Below are 23,213 nucleotides of genomic sequence, written 5' to 3'. Positions count from 1 at the left end.
CTAACTAGTATTATCTCATGCTAATGTTATGCCTCGCATGAAGCATATGCCTATATATGCAGAAATACCAGAGCTTAGGAAACAATTCAAGGAAAAGAATGCTTTTACAATTTTTCAGAATTTTAAATTTTTTGTTTGGTCAGGACCTCTTTCCCTACCCAAATGTCATCTGTCAGAATTTCAGATCTACTCAAATCAAGTGTTTTTAATCGACACAATAATACTAGTTATACAATAAGAAACGCGAAACCAAGTTTGACTTCACTGAAGTTTATCCAAACCCAGAACTGCCAAATACCACCTGAATCTGAATAAGTTATCAAAAATAATGCCAACAAAACTCTCTCTTGAACAGATTTAAGCAGGAATTCCCCTGCAGCTATTCCTCCAACCACCAAATGCTGTTGTGGCATCAACACCACTATCATCTTTGCTCTTCTGTTTTCGATGCTCTACCTGCTGGTGTCCACCCAGCATGGAGCGACCAAGGAGAGTGGGGAGAAAGCGGTTGTCACCTTTTACAAAAAAACTGTAGTCCCTATTGTGCAGAAAAGTTATACAAGTTACTTAATATTACTTACAAAAAAAGTTAAAAGAACATCAAGGTAGAAAAATCAAGCATTCCAAAGTTTGGGAATACAACAATTATTACTATTGGTGTAACCTTAATACAGCCTCCTTGTGCACATGCATTGAGATACAGTCTTTAATTACATGATCACATACTAAAATTTAACAAAACAAAGCAACTGAAACAGGGTCTGGTAGGGGGAGTATTGGACAACCTTAATTATAGATGGTGCTACCAGCTCTACCTATAATAATTTGCATAAAATCATTAACTTAATTTTTTTTTTAATTGTGTATGGATTTAGTGCTGGTGAAATGTCCCCGAATAACAATTTAAGACTGTTGACATCTCAAAAATCCTAATTCAGCCTTAACTCTGAACTTAATGCAATTTAAACATTAGCAAATGTTGCGGGGGTGCCAGAAGCGTGGGTTGACTCCTGCTCAAGGTTCTTAATGTATTCTAATGTGGTAACTTTTCACTCCAAGTTTTTCTGGAAGACATGAGCGTTATCTGCCTCTGTACAATAAGCCTGAAGACATCTGTGACCAAGTGACTGAAAAGCCGATGTGAATTTCAAGTTTACCCTGAACATTAAGCTGTTGCAAATTTGCATCTGATTGTTTTTTATGAATTATATAAAAAGTAGCAATTTAAAATATCATTCAATTTGCCTTTCAGGGAATTTGTTAACAGAACATCTGAAACTAACACAAATGTGTTCTGATAAGCTTATGGTGGTACTGTCTTTCCTCTTTAAATGTGCAGTAACCGTTTAAACACAGTTCTAAAATGCAGTAGGAGCCACGCTATGTAAGTTTTTGCTGTTATTCAAGAAGGTATTGTTTATGGCAGGTTGCCAGTTCATACAGGGGAAAAACATGCTATAACTATATTAGGGAGTCTTCTTTTAACTCTGGTAGATATTCAGAATAAAAACAAGAATCCCTATAATGATTACACTACCACTGTTAATTTTCTGTCTACAATGGGAAGAAAAAGACATGGAACTCAGTAGAACCACAGTTCTGTTTAAACATGATCACTTCTGTTCTGTACAGAGAACCTTAAGCCACTATAGAAAGTAAGGGTATGTGTACTGTGTCATTTACTTCCAGGGTGTTCTTTTGCATGGTAAGTGAGCAAGTATTACTCTACTTTGCAAAAGGTATTAAACGTTTCGTTCCCTAATGTGAAGAAAATCTACAGGTTAACTAGATGTAATACCACAATTTTCAGATACCGCCCTTTCGCTCTCTTTCACAGGTTTTTAAAATCTTTCTTGAGATGACTTTTTTGGAAAAGCATGATGATAGAAGGAAATAAGGCTGACTACACACATCACCCATTCCTTCTCCAAAGCCATTATCAAGAAAGCTTAAAAAAAAAAGTGTATAGACAAGGTGAGTGAGGAAATCTCTTATTGAGTCAGTCACCTATTGTCAGCTGCCATTCTTTTATTTTCTGTACATGCACTATTTCAGTTGGTAGCATGTCTTTTACATTCTGGAAGAATTCTTTCCTTTATTTTTTTCCTTTCAAGGAACGTGGGGAGGTTATCATTTTCTTCCCTTTAGATCAACCTAAATAACCTGTTATTCCTATGCACCCTGTTCTCTAAATCAGACACTCTTAGGAAGGGACTCACAATAATCTTTAGAATAGTCTCAACATTTTGAAGGTTATCTTGTGCTTTAATAAATGGATAAATGGGAAAAGATAAATGGGAAAAAACACCCATAACAGGAATCAGTCTGGAATGAGGTTTTTTGCATGACAAAAAGCAGCATTTTGAAAGCAATATCACTGAAAATGCCAGGTTGTTTAAACTACTGATCCACCAAAACAGAAAGATGCTTGCCGGTGGGGAGAAAGATGGGGCTGGCTTTAAGGAATTAATATTCAAGTGCCCTTCTTGGATCATATCTTGAGTTGGACACCTTGCTAATTTTCTTCCCCTGACTTCCTAAGGTGTCTGTGTCCTCCCTATCTGAAGTTAAAAATACCGTATTAATTTTCGGTATTGCATTCTTTTTGGAATAGTTATCTTAATCTGATGCTTGTATTGCTGTTTGTCTTTTGTTCAGTGTTACAATACTGTTAATTCCCCGGATCTGTGCTAACAGAGAAATTTTTCTCACCAACATATGCAACGCTTCATTTTCCCTAGCAACAAAACAAAACAAAAATCAATACCCAGCTTCCTGTCTCAGTCATGAAATAATAAGAATCTGGCGGTAATAAAGCACCTGAGTCTCTTACTCTTACATTCCCAATGAAAACCGCTGTAGGGACAGCTCTACAAGCTCCTGTTTTGAAGAGATTGTATGTCAAACGTGGACCAGACACATTATTTCTTGAAGTCTCTGAGACACTTCTGGGATATGATAATGAAATCCAATATACAAAAATAAAATGCATTCCCACCCTGAACCAGCTGCATAGAATAAAAAAAACGTTTTAGGTGAAGGGGACAAGGGGTGGGGAAGGGTTCCCAGCAAGAAATATTATACCTAATCTGATGCTCATGAGATACGAAAACATGTTGGGATTATCTCTGTACACCAGAGAAAACAAGGAACAGCTGTGATTTTTTTAAAATGACATACAAACACTGCTTTTGCTTCAGAAGTCTTTCAATTAATCAAGTGATGAAACATTTCCTTTGTGCTAAAGGCTGGAGGCTGTGTAACCCAAGGGTATGAACCCATAGATAAAAATTAACTTGAGAGAAATGGAGTTAGAAATGGCGATATCCTAGCACAGCAATATTTATTTGAGTTAGCCCACATTACAGTGTTTATGAAAATATACACCTAGTCAGGTTTCCTCTCTCTCTCTCTTCCACCTCGCACATGTGAATATCACATCACACATTTGGGAAGAGAAGATAAAGGAAACACACACGACTTAAAAATTATTTACTCTGCTGTTTCTTCTCTAAAAATATTGCAACCTAAACCTTACGTTCATTAACTATTGTGGTTAAGGATGTATAGAGGCATAAAAACTGGGAAATAACTGGTTCCAAATCTACTATACACTGGTATGGTACATTAAAACAAGATACCATATATGCTTACTGGGGACAAATTACGATTACCTGAATGCTGTGCATTCTCAACAACAACAGTGCACTTAATGTAGTCTTCAATTAATAGATATCTATGTTCAATACCAGATATTAACCTTAACTGCCTTTGTTTTCCTTGTCCCTTTCTTCACCTGCTCCCAGACACACAGTTAGGTTCAAAGGATTAAATTCACCCAAAAAGAGGCTCTGAACCCTGTTTAGTCTCCTTTCCATAGACAGTATTTACTCATACTGTGAACTGTAAATAAAGTTTAAACATGAAGATTACTGTACCTTTATTCCTGGACAATGAGCAAAAAATGCTTCTGGACTTTGAGAATGATATAGCGCACCATGACCTACGCAACCCCATGGTGCTCTTATAGTGAGACTTCCACAATTAAAAAGATCTCCAGAGCGATACCGATATTTTGCCGCTTCATTAACAATCTGAAACAAGACAATCATCATTTAAAAATCCTTCATACACATTAGTAATATTCATTCCACTAACACAAGCCAGGTATACTTATACTGTTATACAAGCTGGAAATACAATCCAAATATTCCTGTTTCTACTACTATATCTTTTGTACTGGACCATGCTGTGTCTAAACTCTGGATGCCTTGCCCTGTAAGCTGAGTTCAACTTTTAGCCTGGACCTGCACGTTTCCGATTAAATTATATATAAACATTAGTAAAGCTGCGAGTTTGGCACAGAGATTGCGGAACCCACAGATTCCGTGACTTTCCATGACCTCTGTGAAATTCCACAATTGCAGCAGCCAGTGTGCCTGACGCCAGAGCCAGACGCACCAGCCACTGTGGAGCCACCCCCACAGCCAGTCACACTGGCTGCTGCTCAGTGGCCTGGTCCCCCAGGAGCAGCGGCAGCCCGGGCAGAGGGGAGTCGGGGGCGGGGAGAGCAGCACTGGCCCCAGGGCAGCTAAGGTTTAGTCATGAGTATTTTTAATAAAAAGGTCACGGTTTACTAAAAATACCCATGCCTAATCTTAGCCTTAAACATTAGTAATACTCATCATTGTGGACGTATTTGCAAAAATCATAGTATAAAACTTGGTTTAGCGGATTATATTTTCATCCATCAGAAAAGCCACTCTCAACAACAATTTGTTTCCCTTTACTTCCCTAAACAACCTATGATAGGTACTAACCTGATCAAATGCTGGAAAAATGTAGTCTGCAAATTGAATTTCTGCAATTGCTGTAGCTCCAGCGACTGCAACTCCAATACCAAATCCCACAATTCCTTGCTCACACAAAGGGGTATTGAAAACTCTGTCTTTACCTATAAAAGAAAGAGCTCTTTTAAATACACCAAACTGCAAAAAGAAAACAATTCACCTTTTGTCCCCATAAAGTATACAATTTACAATATGCCTAATAGATTGACAAGTACATGGCTCTATGGATGGCTTGCATACACCTATAATAAGGGTTTACAACGCATTTACAAACATTAGTTAAGCCTCATAAGTACACCTGTAATGAAGGGAAGTATTATTACTCCCATTCCAGAAAAGAGTTAAAGCCACTTGCCCAAGTTCACACAGTGAAAGAGCTAAAACAGAGCTAATTTCCAAGCCCATGCTATAACTGCATAAGCACACCCGCTCACATGTTGAACTGCTACCTTTGAGGCAGGTCAAACTACAAAAAGGAGAGACCATAGTCTAATTCCTGGTGCACCAATTAATAGAAACCAAACTCCTAGAGTATAAAATTCAAAGCACGGAGTGGAGCACAGGTGCAATGACGAAGTGGTGGTATCGTGCACTGATACGCTGGGCGGAAATAGGCTTCTTATCCATTGCATCAAGTTCAAATTACTGTACTCATGGATCTTCACAGCTAGAACCCTTCTTAATTGGCCACGACTCAACTTGCTGTCTGTTTGCTCCACAAATAAGGTACAGCCACGGAAGGGAAAGTCCTGCATTGACTGCTGAGCATCAGAGGACAACCCAGAGAGGAGCAGCAGAAGGCTCACCACAAGGAGACAGCGGAAGCCATGGTGCGGGCAGCAGCAACAGCGGCATCCGATGCCACCTGGAGGACCACCCTGGCCACGGTCATGCCCTCATCAAGGATAGCTAGGAACTCCTTCTTGGAAGCCTCGGGGGTGTGACCCTTCAAACTTGGCCATGGCTTGCTACATATTAAAGTCATATTGGCCAAGGAGGGCTTGGTGGTTTGCCACTCTCAGATGAAGGCTGGAGAGAAGTAAGTCTTATGCCCAAAGAGATCCAGCCTCCTCGAGTCTTTATTTTTGGAGGTGGCCCTGGGTTGTCATTGTCTCTCCCTGTGATTAACTGCTTCTACCACAAGGGAATTCAGGGCAGGGTGGAAGTATATGCCCCTTGGTTGGCACAAAGTACTTGCATTCAGCCCCTTTAGAGATAGGGTCTAGGGAAGAGGTGGTCTGCCACAGGGCATTAGTGATTTTGGAAATCCCTTCATGAAAAGGTAGGGCCACCCTGGCAGGAGCCGAGGAGCAGAAGACAACAAACAGGGAATCCAAGGGCTCTTCCAGTTCCTCTGCCTGAAGCCCCAGGTTGGACGTGACCCTGTTCAAAAGTTCCTGGTGCACTTTGGCGTCATCTTGAGGAACTGGGTGAGGGGCCCCCTGTGATAGCCTAGTCTGGCAATGATGAGGAGGCTGCTGGTGCCGCAGCAGCCTCTACTTCCATTAGTGGTCCAGCAGCTTGCTCCCCTGGGTCCTCCTGGATCTGTGCAGTCTTACCCACCGAAGTCTCAAGCACTGGTGGAGACAGGAGACTGAGGCCACTGGCCTCTCCGAGGCTCCCAACACCGATCGGGCAGCCTGGGAGGGTTGGGTGAACCTCCAAGGGTTCCACAGGTACCATGGTGCCGGCCACAGTACCTGGGGCCACGGGACAGGTTTCAGTGCTGATGATGTAGGCTGACCGCAGGTACCGGGGCTTGTCCCACGGTCAGGGAACCTCACTCCATGCTGAAGGTATAAACGAAGCAGTCAGGACCGGGTGACAATGATTGGGTTGAGCGGTGGCTGTTGTCCAAGCTCAAGCTGATATGCAGCCCAAGGGTCTCAGTATGGCCACAGGAGTGGTGGCATAGAAGTCAGTGGTGGTGCATATTGATGGCTATACCAAGATAGTGGTAGTTGTGCCATCTGAGGATATCCTCAACTGCTCTGCTGTCATTGGGCACCATAAGGAGCCTGTAAGGAGTACTGAGATGCCACCTCCTTTGGTTTACTGTCAGATCCCTCAATGGAGAGTAGGGAAGCATGACAGGGCAGTGGGAAAGATTCCCATGCCAAGCAAAGACTTGGTGTGGAGGTCCCAGCAACAAGGAGACCCCAGTACATCTGTTACACAGAAGTCCCTGAAGTGTTGGAATTCCTGTGGTGCCAAATGACTTGGTGGCGCTGGCAGTACCGGGGGGATGGTGATCTTGCCCATACCAAGTCGCTGTGGTGCCAGATGAGGTGTCGAGGACAGTACCAATGCAGGACTGCATACCGGTGCCTTCTCAGAGGAGTGCTTACTCTTGTCTTTGTCCCTCAGGGCTGTCGATTCTGTGCCTGTGCCCATCTCCAACGGGTCCGTAGGCTTGTCAATGGTATCTGCCATTGAGGACTTCCGTGAGCCCTGGGTACTAGACTGAGAAGGTCTCAGTGCCGGCGGCGCAGAGGATACTAAGCATGCTGGAGAACGTTTACAGCTATCTCGGGGCTCACTGTAGGCACTTCCCACTCTTTTTTGATGAATTGTGAGAGGGATCAGTGGCTTGTTTCATCAACCCACAGTCTTTAAGACCTTGAGGGCTGTTGGAAAGACTCATATTTGCCAGGTGATTCATGGAGTGGGTCCATACAAACCCCCTATTACCCCACCATGTGGACAAGCCCTAAGTGTACCTTTGACCTCCAAGCAAAATGCTGTGTAACCTTTGGTTAGAGCCTGGAGGTAGTATCTTCACTGCCAATAGCTCAGCCAGTCTTGTAATCACACTCAAGTGTTTGTTGGGAAGTTGCTTATCTAGACCTATTGTGTTGATTCCTGCTGGTTCTTCCAACCACCCATTACTAAACTAAACCAGTACATTCACACCAGAAAACCCAATAACACAATAAAGCGATACAGTTACGATCTCACTGAACAGATCACATACAGCATTCATAAAATTATTACATAGCAGCTCCGTGTCTGCAAGAGGCCAGCGACACATTGTTTTTGTTTTGTTTCTAGTAAAATCATGAATTTTAATAAAGCAGTTCACAGAATTTCACATTGTTTTGGATATTTTGCCTTGAGAGATTAAAATAATTTAGTTATATTTCAAATATATTTTAAAAAGGAATTAGATGTTCTTAACTGGAAAGGTCTGTGGCTTTCATTTGTAGGAATCAGTTTGACAGAAAGCCCCATCCTGCAACATTTGATCTCAGCATTTATATTGTCCTTACAATTGCATCATCCAAACACCAGCCACATCTGAACTTCAAAACTAGGAGGTGTTCGGATTCTGTGGTTTGGAATAGGCATATCTCTACTACTTATGCTTTCCTCACAATACACTTCTTTAAAAAAATGAAAAGATTCTTGCCATGAGATTAAACCAGAGAGATTACTACTTCTGCAATAAGGGATCCTAAAAGGAGCTAGACACCTATAACTACAGTTGATTTCAGACCATAAATGAAGTGATGGTCATTTCCCTCCTCTTTCACTGAGCAATTCCTAAAAGTTTTAAAATACATTAACATGTTCAAGCCACTACACTTTTCCACAAAAAGAACAGGAGTCCTTGTGGCACCTTAGAGACTAACATTTATCTGAGTATAAGCTTTCATGGGCTACAGCCCACTTCATCAGATGCATAGAATGGAACATATAGTAAGATACACACACACACACACACACACACACACACAGAAAAGGTGGAAGTTGTCATACCAATTCTAAGAGGCTAATTAATTAAGATGAGCTATTATCAGCAGGAGAAAAAAAAAGGTTTGTAGTGATGATCAAGAGACCTATTTCTTACAAGGTTATTTGTAGACCTATGTACTTAGCATTGATTCGCTTCTTTTATCTGAACTCTTGCTCTTTTTCCAAAGTAATCACAGCACATCACAAAGACTCCCTGTTGATTAATACCTGTCTAACAGAAAAACCATTTTCTCTCTCATTTATAATTCAAAGGGAATAGCAAACACTAGGACTTTCCAATAAGGAAAGGTAGAATACAAATTTTTTTTTTACTTATATCACATTCCTCATTTACCCAGTGTGATTATACCATCTGAGTCAGGTTCCTCCCTCTCAGGCACTGATATAATCATCACCATACTGGGGTTTAGGAAGCAAAAATCTCAACTGAACTGAGAAATACAATAAGCACCAAGGAGATAACACAGGCTATAAGAGGTAGGAGTAGAATTAAAACAAATCTGAGATGTTTCTTTATCAGATGAGCACACAAAATATGTCAAATTACCAGGAAGATCTAGAAATCTTACTACGTGAACAGAACAATTTGAGTAACACAGTAGAGAGATGGTGGGTGGCTAGATCACACTTGTCTGGAATGTCATAAGAACACCCATACTAGCTCAGAACAATGGTCCATCTAGCCCAGTATCTGGTCTTCCAACAGTGGCCAATGCCAGTTGCTTCAAAGGGAATGAACAGAATTGGGCAATTTCAAGTGATCCATCCTGTCATCCATGCCCATCTTTTGACAGTCAGAGGCTAGGGATACCCAAAGCATGGGGTTGAATCACTGACCATCTCAGCTAATAGCCATTGATGGACCTACCCTCCATGAACTAATATAATTATTTTCTGAATCCAGTTATAGTTTTGGCCTTATCATTATCCCCTGGCAAGAAGTTTCACAGGTTGACTATGCACTGTGTGAAGAAGTGCTTCTGTATGTTTGTTTTAAACCTGTTGTCTATTAATTTCTTTGGGTGACCCCTCATTCTTGCATTTTGCTAAGGGGTAAACAACACTTCCTTATTCACTTTCTCCACACCATTCATGATTTTATAGACCTCTATCATATCCTCCCCCTTAGTCATCTTTACAAGCTGAAAAGTCAGTCTTTTTATTCTATCCTCATATGGAAGCTGTTCCATACCCCGAATCATTGTTGCCATTTTCTGTACCTTTCCCAATTCTAATATATCTTTTTTTTAAAATGCTGATGAATAAAGCATGACAACCAGAACTGCACACAGTGTTCAAGATGTGGGCATACCATGGATTTATATAGTAGTATTATGATATTTACAGTCTTAAAATCTATGCCTTTCCTAATGGTTCCTAACATTATTAGTTTTTTTGACTGCCACTGCCAGCGGTGCTGGAACAATTTGTACAGTTGGGGTCCTGAGAGACATTGAACCAAACTATATCCTGTATATGAGGGAAATCACTGCAAGCCAGGGGGTATGGTAGCACCCTTAGTTCCAGCACCTATGACCACTGCATATTGAGCAGATGTTTTCAGAAAACTATTCACAATGACTCCAAGTTCTATTCCTTGAATGGTAACAGCTAATTTAGATGCCATCATTTTGTATGTGTAACTGGGATTATGTTTTCAAATGTTGCTCAGTTACCCAGTTTTGTGAGATCCTTTTTAACTCCTTGCAGTCTGCTTTGGATTTACAAAATTACTCAGGATAGTTATTGTCTGCAAATTTTGCCACTGTTTACCCTTTTTTCCAGATCATTCATGAATACGTTGAACAGCACTGGTTCTGGTGCAAATCCATAGGGGACACCACTGTTTACCTCTCGCCATTCTGAGAACGAACCATTTATTCCTACCCCTTGTTTTCTGTCTTTTAATCCATTACTAATCCATGAGAGGACCTTCCCTCTTACCCCATAACTGCTTACTTTGCTTAAGAGCCTTTGGTATGGGGCCTTGTCAAAGGCTTTCTGAATATACAAGGGTATGACCTGTTCAAGAAACAGAGCAAGGGAAAAGAGCAGGGGGGTTTATGTTCTACATCAAGATCATACCCTTGTATTCACATTTTTAGAGGTGTAAACATATGTCTTTGGGTTACAATAAAGGGAGGAAAAAGCAAAATGTAAGGAACACCAAACGTTATAGTAACAGAATACTTTATGCAAAAAATCAGAGTGGGAAAAGGGAGATGTTACATTATAAAGCATGTTCAGAAAGGAACACATTGGAAAGTACCTAGGTAACCTGTATGGTTCAAAGTAGCAAGACCAATGAAGGCCTCACTAGACTTTTTTTTTTTTTTTTTTTTTTTGAAACAAAGGGGGGGGGGAGGAGCTAATGTATCTAAACCCGAAATCAACTCCCTTTATCTGTTCCCTGCATGAATTTTAAGGTTCATTAACATAATGAAACACATACATAATGCAGATTTAAAGCCTCACTATATAGTATCCAGAATTACTGAAGTATATGTTACATACTACAGGAACGTAAATTTGTATTTTGACTTATTATTATAGGAAAGCAAGTACTCCATGCTTAATGGATAAAAACAAGTCAAATATTTTTGGAGCATTTATGATGAATGAGTGAAGTCCCAGAGGGCTGGAAAAAGGCTAATGTAGTAATTAATATTAAGAAAGACAAGGGATTGACCCAGAGAATTATAAACCATTGTTTTACTTCTATGTGTGATAAACAGAACAATAAAATAGTTGATTTGACAGTACTGTACCTAAATGAACAAAAGGACAAAAGTAGTAAACAACGGAGACAGTCATACATAAATGATACTAAACTGACCTAATTTATACATGTTTAGTTTATAAATGTTTGAAACATGGAAGGGATTGGTTGGGTGGGGGTTGTCATTTTGGCAAGAGACTGTTAGTTATCTTCATTGCCTCTTGTGAGCCATTTACTCAACAACTGAAATTTAAAGTCAAGTAGACTGAAAAGCTAGACACACTGCCTTTTTATATCTTTTTTCATTTATATGGAAATGAGAGGTTTCCTAAAGGATATCTGTTCCTGATGCCTGCGTCAACCAGACAGCTCAAAACAAGGGCATACAAATTCCTCAAGCTGACTTTTGGCTATAGGTGAAAACAGTATCCCTATGTTATCTGAAACCATGTCCGTCAGCCTCCAAGGAAGGCATTATGGTGCTGCCAATTTCAATTAACCTGCCTAGCTTTATAAACAGCCCTAACCTCAGCCATCTGAACAGGTTGGTGCCCTTTTTCAAGAAGTGAAGGAAACACTATGACAAATAAAGCTGCATGAAAATTGGTAATTCCCCCTCCCCAACCACTTGTAAACAGGGCTAGGTATATATGTCAAACAAGTAAACAGGCTCATCTGGAAGAAGTATTTAATAAAGTAAATCTCAAAAACTTGAAAATATTACAGAAAAAAATACAACACCAGCTGAGTAAATGTAATTATTTTTTAAACCAACTACTGGGTCCCTCACCAAAATATATACCTCAATATTTATATGTGGACCAGAGAAAGCTGAGCCTGACAGAAATTTCCTTGTAATCTTTAAAACAGGATGACAACACATTATACCTCAGCACCCATAAATGATTAATGCTGCCTCCCACCCAAAGGAGAAACACAGCCATTTTAACAGAATCTTTTACTCATGACATTGTCTTCCCGAGACAGAAAAGTTTTTGTGGCATCATAACTGTTGTGACTGTACACACGCTGAAAACAAACAGATCAAAACCTGTAAATGTTTAAGTCTTCAACCACTAGTGATATAATGGTTCTCTCTATTTTTGAATTTTATGCTGAAAGCAAGACATTAAAACATCAAATCCTCTCTCTGCAGCAGTGCAGTCATACCACCTGAGGCTCTAACCTTGTCTCTTTTCACAAGCTAAGCAGCATCAGGCTTGGGGCTGCTTTAATCGGAGATTTTCAAAGAAGACCCAAGTGTTATAAGCAGCTGCGTCAGTGATTTAGTATGGAGTTTCTTCCCTCTGAGTCAGTACCGAACCAGTGCCATAACTTTAGAGGGTACTGTGCTGCAAGAAAAGCTACCTTACAGGCGAGACTTAAAACCAAAGACCTGACCAGTTATAGTTGTTAAATTGCTATCACTTTATACAGCAGTTTTGTTATTAGCCCCAGTGTCCTGGATAAATTCAAACGGATTATTTAAAATCTACTTAACCTAAAACTCCACTGTTGTTTCCCTTGGAGAAGGACTGATTCATTTTCTGCCCTGAACCATTGTGTGCTGTAGATCAGCACAGTTTAAAAGCTGCTATCTTCCATTGCAGACGTGGCTGTGTGCAGACTGTACAATATGGATCATTTCACCCACCTCAGGAGTAAAGTTAAACAACTGAAGCTTCAGTTAAGTTTTAGACAAGTCGATTATAACTATTTCATTGGATTCAGAGTAACAGCCGTGTTAGTCTGTATTCGCAAAAAGAAAAGGAGTACTTGTGGCACCTTAGAGACTAACCAATTTATTAGAGCATAAGCTTTCGTGAGCTACAGCTCACTTCCTCAGATGCATATCGTGGAAACTGCAGCAGGCTTTATATATACACAGAGAATATGAAACAATACCTCCTCCTACCCCACTGTCCTGCTGGTAATAGCTTATCTAAAGTGATCATCAGGTGGGCCATTTCCAGCACAAATCCAGGTTTTCTCAACCTCCACCCCCCCACACAAATTCACTCTCCTGCTGGTGATAGCCCATCCAAAGTGACAACTCTTTACACAATGTGCATGACAATCAAGTTATTGCCCATCATCTCAGGCATTGGCACCCTGACAGCAGGATTGTCTGGCTATGTAGACTCCCTCCTCAGGCCCTACGCTACCAGCACTCCCAGCTACCTTCGAGACACCACTGACTTCCTGAGGAAACTTCAATCCATCGGTGATCTTCCTGATAACAGCATCCTGGCCACTATGGATGTAGAAGCCCTCTACACCAACATTCCACACAAAGATGGACTACAAGCCGTCAAGAACACTATCCCCGATAATGTCACGGCTAACCTGGTAGCTGAACTTTGTGACTTTGTCCTTACCCATAACTACTTCACATTTGGGGACAATGTATACCTTCAGATCAGCGGCACTGCTATGGGTACCCGCATGGCCCCACAGTATGCCAACATTTTTATGGCTGATTTACAACAACGCTTCCTCAGCTCTCGTCCCCTAAAGCCCCTATTCTACTTGCGCTATATTGATGACATCTTCATCATCTGGACCCATGGAAAAGAAGCCCTTGAGGAATTCCACCATGATTTCAACAATTTCCATCCCACCATCAACCTCAGCCTGGTCCAGTCCACACAAGAGATCCACTTCCTGGACACTACAGTGCTAATAAACAATGGTCACATAAACACCACCCTATATCGGAAACCTACTGACCGCTATTCCTACCTGCATGCCTCCAGCTTTCACCCTGACCACACCACACGATCCATCGTCTACAGCCAAGCTCTGCGATACAACCGCATTTGCTCCAACCCCTCAGACAGAGACAAACACCTACAAGATCTCTGTCAAGCTTTCTTACAACTACAATACCCACCTGCAGAAGTAAAGAAACAGATTGATAGAGCCAGAAGAGTTCCCAGAAGTTACCTACTACAGGACAGGCCTAAGAAAGAAAATAACAGAACGCCACTAGCCGTCACCTTCAGCCCCCAACTAAAACCCCTCCAACGCATTATTAAGGATCTACAACCTATCCTAAAGGATGACCCAACACTCTCACAAATCTTGGGAGACAGGCCAGTCCTTGCCTACAGACAGCCCCGCAACCTGAAGCAAATACTCACCAACAACCACATACCACACAACAGAACCACTAACCCAGGAACTTATCCTTGCAACAAAGCCCGTTGCCAATTGTGCCCACATATCTATTCAGGGGACACCATCACAGGGCCTAATAACATCAGCCACACTATCAGAGGCTCATTCACCTGCACATCCACCAATGTGATATATGCCAGCATGTGCCAGCAATGCCCCTCTGCCATATACATTGGTCAAACTGGACAGTCTCTACGTAAAAGAATAAATGGACACAAATCAGATGTCAAGAATTATAACATTCATAAACCAGTCGGAGAACACTTCAATCTCTCTCTGGTCACGCAATCACAGACATGAAGGTCGCTATCTTAAAACAAAAAAACTTCAAATCCAGACTCCAGCGAGAAACTGCTGAATTGGAATTCATTTGCAAATTGGATACTATTAATTTAGGCTTAAATAGAGACTGGGAGTGAGACATTGGTGAGGCCTCATCTGGAGTACTGTGTCCAGTTTTGGGCCCCACACTTCAAGAAGGATGTGGATAAATTGGAGAGAGTCCAGCGAAGGGCAACAAAAATGATTAGGGGACTGGAACACATGAGTTATGAGGAGAGGCTGAGGGAGCTGGGATTGTTTAGCCTGCAGAAGAGAAGAATGAGGGGGGATTTGATAGCTGCTTTCAACTACCTGAAAGGGGGTTCCAAAGAGGATGGCTCTAGACTGTTCTCAATGGTAGCAGATGACAGAACGAGGAGTAATGGTCTCAAGTTGCAGTGGGGGAGGTTTAGATTGGATATTAGGAAAAACTTTTTCACTAAGAGGGTGGTGAAACACTGGAATGCGTTACCTAGGGAGGTGGTAGAATCTCCTTCCTTAGAGGTTTTTAAGGTCAGGCTTGACAAAGCCCTGGCTGGGATGATTTAACTGGGAATTGGTCCTGCTTTGAGCAGGGGGTTGGACTAGATGACCTTCTGGGGTCCCTTCCAACCCTGATATTCTATGATTCTAGTGGCTAAGTCATTATGCAAGGTAGCCTGTTTCCTCTTGTTTTTTCCTACCCCCCCCCCCCCGATGTTCTGGTTTAACTTGGATTTAAACTTGAATAGTGGTCAGTTTGGATGAGCTATTACCAGCAGGAGAGTGAGTTTGTGTGGGGGGGTGGAGGGTGAGAAAACCTGGATTTGTGCTGGAAATGGCCCACCTGATGATCACTTTAGATAAGCTATTACCAGCAGGACAGCGGGGTGGGAGGAGGTATTGTTTCATATTCTCTGTGTATATATAAAGCCTGCTGCAGTTTCCACGATATGCATCTGAGGAAGTGAGCTGTAGCTCACGAAAGCTTATGCTCTAATAAATTGGTTAGTCTCTAAGGTGCCACAAGTACTCCTTTTCTTATTTCATTGGAATTTACTCTATCATGGAGTCTTAGGGTAGAGAAGAGCAGAACTCTGGCCTACAAACCCTTTTAAAGGTCCTCACCTTTTCCTTTCCCAATCACTGTGCATCCTACAAGCTCTGCAGAGACTGACCCAGGGTTCCTGACAGTCCTTTACCTCTGCCCATGCCAACCTTCAGTACACTTCATACATTCAAAGACCAGAACAGATTATGACTATCTACACTGTCCTTCTGCACACACTGGCCATGGAATTTTTTCCCAGAAACTGGATTAAAACATATTTTAGAAAGCTATTGAACCTCATTTTAAAGACTCCAAGTGATGGGGAGTCCACAACCGCCCCTGGTAAGCTGTTCCAATGTTTAGCTATCCTCACTGCTACAAAACTTCTTGCTGCATAATTAGACCAGTCACTTAGTGCACCTAAACTACATTCTTTTGGCCTAAGCCAACTCCCATTAAAGTCAATTAAAAGACTCCTGTCAACAGTGGGGCAACTGGATTGGGTCCTTTACAATAATGGCACCCCAAACAATGTGAAATCAACTGTGCATGCATAGTCTGAGTTTTTCAGAGGTTATTAACTCAGTCAAATGAAATCAAACTCAGAGGTTCTTCTTTTAAATATGGGCTACTTCCAAGCCAAATCCCAACTTTTTAGACCATGTCATTTCACTTGTCAAGCTGATCATAATAAATAAATACTTATACTTTATGGAAAATAGTCTTTTTCCACACCCACTATCCCACAGACTTCTTTATAAAGCATTATTAACACTCTCTCTCTCACACACACACACACACACTTTCGGGAACAGTCATCTTCAGGCAGAATCAAAGACTTGAATATTTCAGTTAAAAAAAAAAGTATTTTTGCAAATTATGAGCAAAAAAGACAGGAGATGGGAAGAAGCGTCTGAATGGAAACCTCTACGCATCTTTAACTATATAGATTGCTGCTGCATGCTATTATCATGTTATGTCCAATAACAAAGGACCAAGATGTTTTTGTTTCCTTTTGTTAGGAAAAAATACACTGAAAATTACAGCTGACAGATTAGGTTCCTTACTCATTTTTACTGATTTGTATATGAACGAATTAAGTTCCAAAATGAAAAATAGGAGCCTAGCAGGTTCTAATCTTTAAAGCACCTAGTCACCATAGTCTACCCAATGAAAAAGGCACTTGCCTCAATAGCTGTCTAATCAAGATTGAATTCTCCACAATCTGTCTGGGCTACACTTGGCCCACTGACAGAACCAGCACTCCTGGGAAACCTCTAATGTGAATAAATATGATTTAACAACTGCTAAGATGTCAAGTTTATTTCCTTAGCACTGTTGGGAGGTTTTTCTCTTTTAAATCAGTCATTATTTCCTATTTCATGAAAAGATTTGATCAGACCGTTGAAATTAAAGAAAAAAATCATTCCGTTTAAGAGGGTATATAAATGTCATTCCCTTATTATTCAAGATACTCTATGTACATTTTTCTTCTATATTTATTAGAGGCATCTGACTTCCTTTCCATGTATGGTAAAGTTGTTCTTCCATCTTTTTTCCCCTTCCTCTCTCAGAAAGAGAACAAGATTACTTAAATTCTCAGATAAATCAATTCAAATAATAAAGTAATAGACTTTGCATAACTTTGGTTTCTGCTTTCCATTCCCTTAGAAAAAGAAAAATAATGATTTGTTCAGAAACGTATCAAAGTGAGAAGAATTTATTCTTTTCCATATTCTTGTTTGCAAATATTTCACTCCTGTAAAACAATATTGTATGTCTTTAGGAAGTATTATATTTACCAGTTTGCGGGGGGGGGTTAAGTTTAAGCATTCTGTTAAATATTTTCTTAATTTACAGACATCAGCCTTCATTTTCTTGTTTTGTTTTCCATTCATAATTACCGATTAGCTAGCAGAGACACCTTTATAAAGCAAAAGACAAAAACTTGAATTTTGCGGTTATAACTTTTCTGTCATCCTGTGACAAGCCTGCACCTTAATAGATTTTCAAAAGGTGTTGAGGAGCTAAAGGGAAAACATGATGTGTCATTATTCCACTCATTATGAACAAAAATACGTATTCTTAGAATCAAAGGTTGACTTTTTATTTGCAATCTATACTGTGAGAGATTAAAGCACACATGGAGGAAGTGTGACTGATCTAGAATACTTCATAAATATTGTAAGGTGTCCTGATTACTGGGATGTTTACTGTATAACTATACATGGGTAAATCAATGTTTTTGGGAAACATGCAAGGCAATAAAAGAATTATTTGAAATCAGACATCTCCCAGCAAACAACTGGGGCTTGTTACAGCACAGTGGAAGAGCCATTGGCCCTGAAAAGACTGGTTCAACCGCCTACTAATCCCACCAAACTAGTTTTGGACTAGCAGGGCTAAAATGCCCAAGAACTGAGAAGACAAAGGAACACTAGCTCGATAAAAATAGACTCACTCCCTCTAAGGGTTCACATACCATGAACACTTGGTTTGCAGCATGCCAGCATGTTTAGCCTGCTGCACATGAAGTATCTGTGTGCACCAGCAGGGTTTACATAAATACTTAGTGCACAGCAGGCTAGCGTAGGGTAGATTCACACCGCAGCATGCAGCAAAGTAAGTATTTGTATAGACAAAACCCAAGGGAACAGCTGTCAAACTCAGTCAGGCTGCCACCCAGGACCTGATGATGTGTCTTAAGAAATTAGGCCTTCCTCGGCTTCCATCAGGGGGCTAAGCATGGTTGATATACAAGGTACCATAACTCCAGACCTGATCTAAGAGTGGGAGACTCAACTGATTCTGCCTCAGAAGTAAAGGCAAGAAGTCAGACTTCCAAGTGGGTATACTCAGAGAGGGAACAGAGATGCAGCTAGCCCTATAACCATGACAGCATGTATGGAAAATTCAAGTACTGCTGATCTCATAACAGTTTCAGATCATGCACCAGTTTTAAAAGAATGTTTAAGAGAAAGCAGGTAGTCTGCCACCACTGTGGGGCTCCATGCCATATAAAACCAAAAACTGTCCAAAACTTAAGGTTACCCCACAATCTGCACCCATAACCCGCACTGAGAGTGCTAATGCTACCACCTTGATTTCCTTGAGGAAACTGCAGAGGAGGAGAATAGCCTCAAACTATATTAGGACTTGAGTCTTGGGAAGGTAGTGAAGAATTTAAGAGTGCTAGAGTGAATGGCATTGAATGCACAGAGTGGAGAGAGACTGAATCACAAGTCACTTTGGTTAAAGAAAGTTTGGTAAGGGAAGAGGGAAGACCTCCTGGCAAAAGTGAAAATATTTTAGCTTTGGCTGAATTTTCTGTGACTGTGCCTGTGGCTAAAGTGCACCTTAAGTGGGAAGATTTTACAGGTGATAGTGTGGTTAGCATCAGGAATTTGCTGCCCACTGATATTTTAATAGATAACATTTTATTTTTAGCCATGTCTAAGCATGTTAATGTTGTAACAAGATCCCAGGGAAAGTGCGGATCTGATTCACCTTCTTTGTCTGTGGTCAGCAAGCAAGTCTGGGAAGGGGAGGAAATGCCCTCAAGTTCTTGTCGGAGGAGGACAGCTCCTTACCTTTTGTGGAGGAACTTGAAAATTCTTCTGTTGTACCAGAGTCTGCTCTGGGCTGAAGTGAAACGTAAAAGGAGTTTGTGACTGCTCAGCAAGCTGATACTTCTTTGGAAGAAGAGAGGATTGCAGCTCAGAATGATGCCCCAGCTGGGGAAGGAAAAAGGTAGATTTTTTTATGCAAGGTTTTTCTGTAGGGAAGCTCCGATAGGGAAGAAGAGGTACCCTGGTAAGATTTGCAAGCTGGTAGTTGTACTTGAAAGATACAGGAGAGAATTAATCCAGATAGCCCATGACTGCCCATTTGCAGAACAGTCAGGAGTGGGGGAAAAAACTGAAAGACTGAAACAGAATTTCTATTGGCCTCACATGTTTGAGACAGTAAAAGATTATTATAAAAGTTGTGACTTATGTCAGAAGCGTAAGGGATTAAAGGGACATTGCAAAGCGCCACTGCAGCCTTTTCCCATTATTAAAGAGGCATTTGCCAGAGTGTCTGCAGATATTGTGGGATCTCTCATTAAACTTTCCAGGAATGGAAAGAGATATATATTTCTTATGGGGGATTCTGCCACTAGGTATCCTGAAGCCACAGCCTTCTTTAATATTGAATTTGAATCAGTGGCTACTGTTAGGGGGCTTATTCCTTCACCCACTTACTTCCCTGGTCCTTCTCGCATGAACAGAGAGCAACAATACCTGAAGTCCAAAGGTGCAAACAATTCGATGTTTATTGGGGTGAACTTCCAGCAAGCATGATTCCAGTTTCCTTCCTTAGTGTCCCCCTTCCCAGCTCTGACACCACAGAGCCTTACACCTGTGTCCCTGTTCCCATTCCTGCCCTTAGCCAAACATGATTCCAATTTCCTTACCCCCATTCCCTGTTCCCATTTTCCCCACACACACCCACTCACTTCCTGATTGACTGCAGACTATATAGTAAAACTTGAGTTCGGCTTAGCTATACTTTTATCATTTTCCTGAAATTTAACTAACCAATCCTAACATATTGTAACATGATTATGCAACCAATTATATCCCACCACCTTAATTAGTTTACACCCAGCAAAATTAATTATACAGCAGACAGAAACAATCACAGAACCAGACAGAGATTATACAGACAAACAATAGCAAAGTGGGAACTATCATGACAAAACAATACAGAAGTGAGGATTTCACATCCCAGCTATTGATAAGTGATTCTTGCCAGACAGGATGCTATCAAACTAAGTTTCCTTTTACATTTTCTAGGCACTTCCCTTTCTCTGGAGGTGATAGGCACCATCAGGACAGGATTGTATTCCTAACAGCCCAATAGCACCTTCTTTCAATGTGACTGGTTTGGAATGTGAGGATCTGACCATTCGCTTCCCAGCTTATGGCTGCCTCTGTTGCTTAGCCAAAGGCCTTAATCTAAGAACAGAGCCTCAGACTGTCACAGTAAGAGAAGGACCTTACACTGGCAGACAGCAATTTTGATTCTTTCTTTTATACCTCTAACTAGCCAAGTGATAAGAATACACCTAAATTCTTAAAGTACAGGCCTTTGCAGACAGGCCTGAATATCTATATCCTAACAGCTACAGCTTTATTCACCATTTTCAGCAGAGTAGGTTTTCCCAGAGAAAACTTGTCAGACCATGGTGAAAACTTCATGTCTGAAGTCTTTAAAAGGTTACAGGTTTCAGAGTAACAGCCGTGTTAGTATGTACTTGCAAAAAGAAAAGGAGTACTTGTGGCACCTTAGAGACTAACCAATTTATTTGAGCATAAGCTTTCGTGAGCTACAACTCACTTCATCGGATGCATACCGTGGAAAATACAGAAGATGTTCTTATACATACAAACCATGACAAAATGGGTGTTTACCACTACAAAATGTTTTCTCTCCCCCCATCCCACTCTCCTGCTGGTAATAGCTTATCTAAAGTGATCACTCTCCTTACAATGTGTATGATAATCAAGGTGGGCCATTTCCAGCACAAATCCAGGGTTTAAGAAGAAAGTCTGAGGAAGCGGGGGGAATCTGTAATCGCATGCCCCTCTGCCATGTACATTGGACAAACTGGACAGTCTCTACGTAAAAGAATAAATGGACACAAATCAGATGTCAAGAATTATAACATTCATAAACCAGTCGGAGAACACTTCAATCTCTCTGGTCACGCGATCACAGACATGAAAGTTGCGATACTACAACAGAAAAACTTCAAAACCAGACTCCAGCGAGAAACTGTTGAATTGGAATTCATTTGCAAAATGGATACAATTAACTTAGGCTTGAATAGAGACTGGGAGTAGCTAAGTCATTATGCAAGGTAACCTATTTCCCCTTCTTTTTTCCTCCCCCCCCTTCCTCAGACTTTCTTGTTAAACCCTGGATCTGTGCTGGAAATGGCCCACCTTGATTATCATACACATTGTAAGGAGAGTGATCACTTGAGCCCTGGTCTACACTAGGGCTTTAAGTCGAATTTAGCACCGTTAAATCGATGTAAACCTGCACCCGTCCACACGATGAAGCCCTTTATTTCGAATTAAAGGGCTCTTAAAATCGATTTCCTTACTTCACCTCTGACAAGTGGATTAGCGCTTAAATCGGCCTTGCCGGCTCGAATTTGGTGTACTGTGGACACAATTCGACGGTATTGGCCTCCGGGAGCTATCCCAGAGTGCTCCATTGTGACTGCTCTGGACAGCGCTCTCAACTCAGATGCACTAGCCAGGTAGACAGGAAAAGAACCACGAAATTTTGAATCTCATTTCCTGCTTGGCCAGCGTGGCAAGCTGCAGGTGACCATGCAGAGCTCATCAGCAGAGGTGACCATGATGGAGTCCCAGAATCGCAAAAGAGCTGCAGTATAGACCAAGCGGGAAGTACAGGATCTGATCGCTGAATGGGGAAAGGAATCCATGCTATCAGAACTCCCTTCCAGTTTTCAAAATGCCAAAACATTTGTCAAAATCTCCCAGGGCATGAAGGACAGAGGCCATAACAGGGACCCGAAGCAGTGCCGCCTGAAACTTAAGGAGCTGAGGCAAGCCTACCAGAAAACCAGACAGCCGAACGGCCACTCCGGGTCAGAGCCCCAAACATGCCGCTTCTATGGTGAGCTGCATGCCATTTTAGGGGGTTCAGCCACCAATATCCCAGCCGTGTTGTCTGACTCCTTCAATGGAGATGGAGGCAACACGGAAGCAGGTTTTGGGGACGAAGAAGATGATGATGATGAGGTTGTAGATAGCTCACAGCAAGCAAGCGGAGAAACCAGTTTTCCCGACAGCCAGGAACTGTTTCTCACCCTGGACCTGGAGCCAGTACTTCCCGAACCCACCCAAGGCTGCCTCCTGGATCCAGCAGGCGGAGAAGGGACCTCCGGTGAGTGTACCTTTTAAAATACTATACATGGTTTAAAAGCAAGCATGTGAAAGGATTAATTTGCCCTGGCATTCGTGGCTCTCCTGGATGTACTCCCAAAGCCTTTGCAAAAGGTTTCTGGGGAAGGCAGCCTTATTGCGTCCTCCATGGTAGGACACTTTACCACTCCAGGCCAGTAACACGTACTCGGGAATCATTGTAGAACAAAGCATTGCAGTGGATGTTTGCTGGCGTTCAAACAACATCCATTCTTTATCTCTCTGTGTTATCCTCAGGAGAGTGAGATATCATTCATGGTCACCTGGTTGAAATAGAGTGCTTTTCTTCAGGGGACACTCAGAGGAGCCCGTTCCTGCTGGGCTGTTTGCCTGTGGCTGAACAGAAATGTTCC

At 41.5% G+C, this 23,213-nt stretch overlaps 1 protein-coding gene across 16 annotated transcripts in view; it reads right to left on the bottom strand.

Annotated features, from left to right (window-relative positions):
• The window catches only part of BCKDHB (branched chain keto acid dehydrogenase E1 subunit beta), a 298,505-nt gene that overhangs the window by 241,074 nt on the left and 34,218 nt on the right, over positions 1-23,213 (bottom strand). For all 16 annotated transcript variants that reach the window (XR_012157976.1, XR_012157977.1, XR_012157975.1 and 13 more), the window contains 2 exons: positions 4,821-4,954; positions 3,939-4,094 (listed from right to left, as the gene is read on the bottom strand). Coding sequence is in view for 12 of the 16 variants with exons in the window: in XM_073336530.1 (XP_073192631.1) it covers positions 3,939-4,094; positions 4,821-4,954 (290 nt within the window). In the remaining 4 variants the exon portion in view is untranslated. The remainder of the gene's footprint in view (positions 1-3,938; positions 4,095-4,820; positions 4,955-23,213) is intronic.

Source organism: Lepidochelys kempii, chromosome 3, assembly GCF_965140265.1.
Source record: "Lepidochelys kempii isolate rLepKem1 chromosome 3, rLepKem1.hap2, whole genome shotgun sequence".
Classification (NCBI taxonomy): Eukaryota; Metazoa; Chordata; order Testudines; family Cheloniidae; genus Lepidochelys; species Lepidochelys kempii.
Note: the sequence above shows the minus strand (reverse complement) of the source record. Positions and strands in the feature narration are given on the sequence as shown.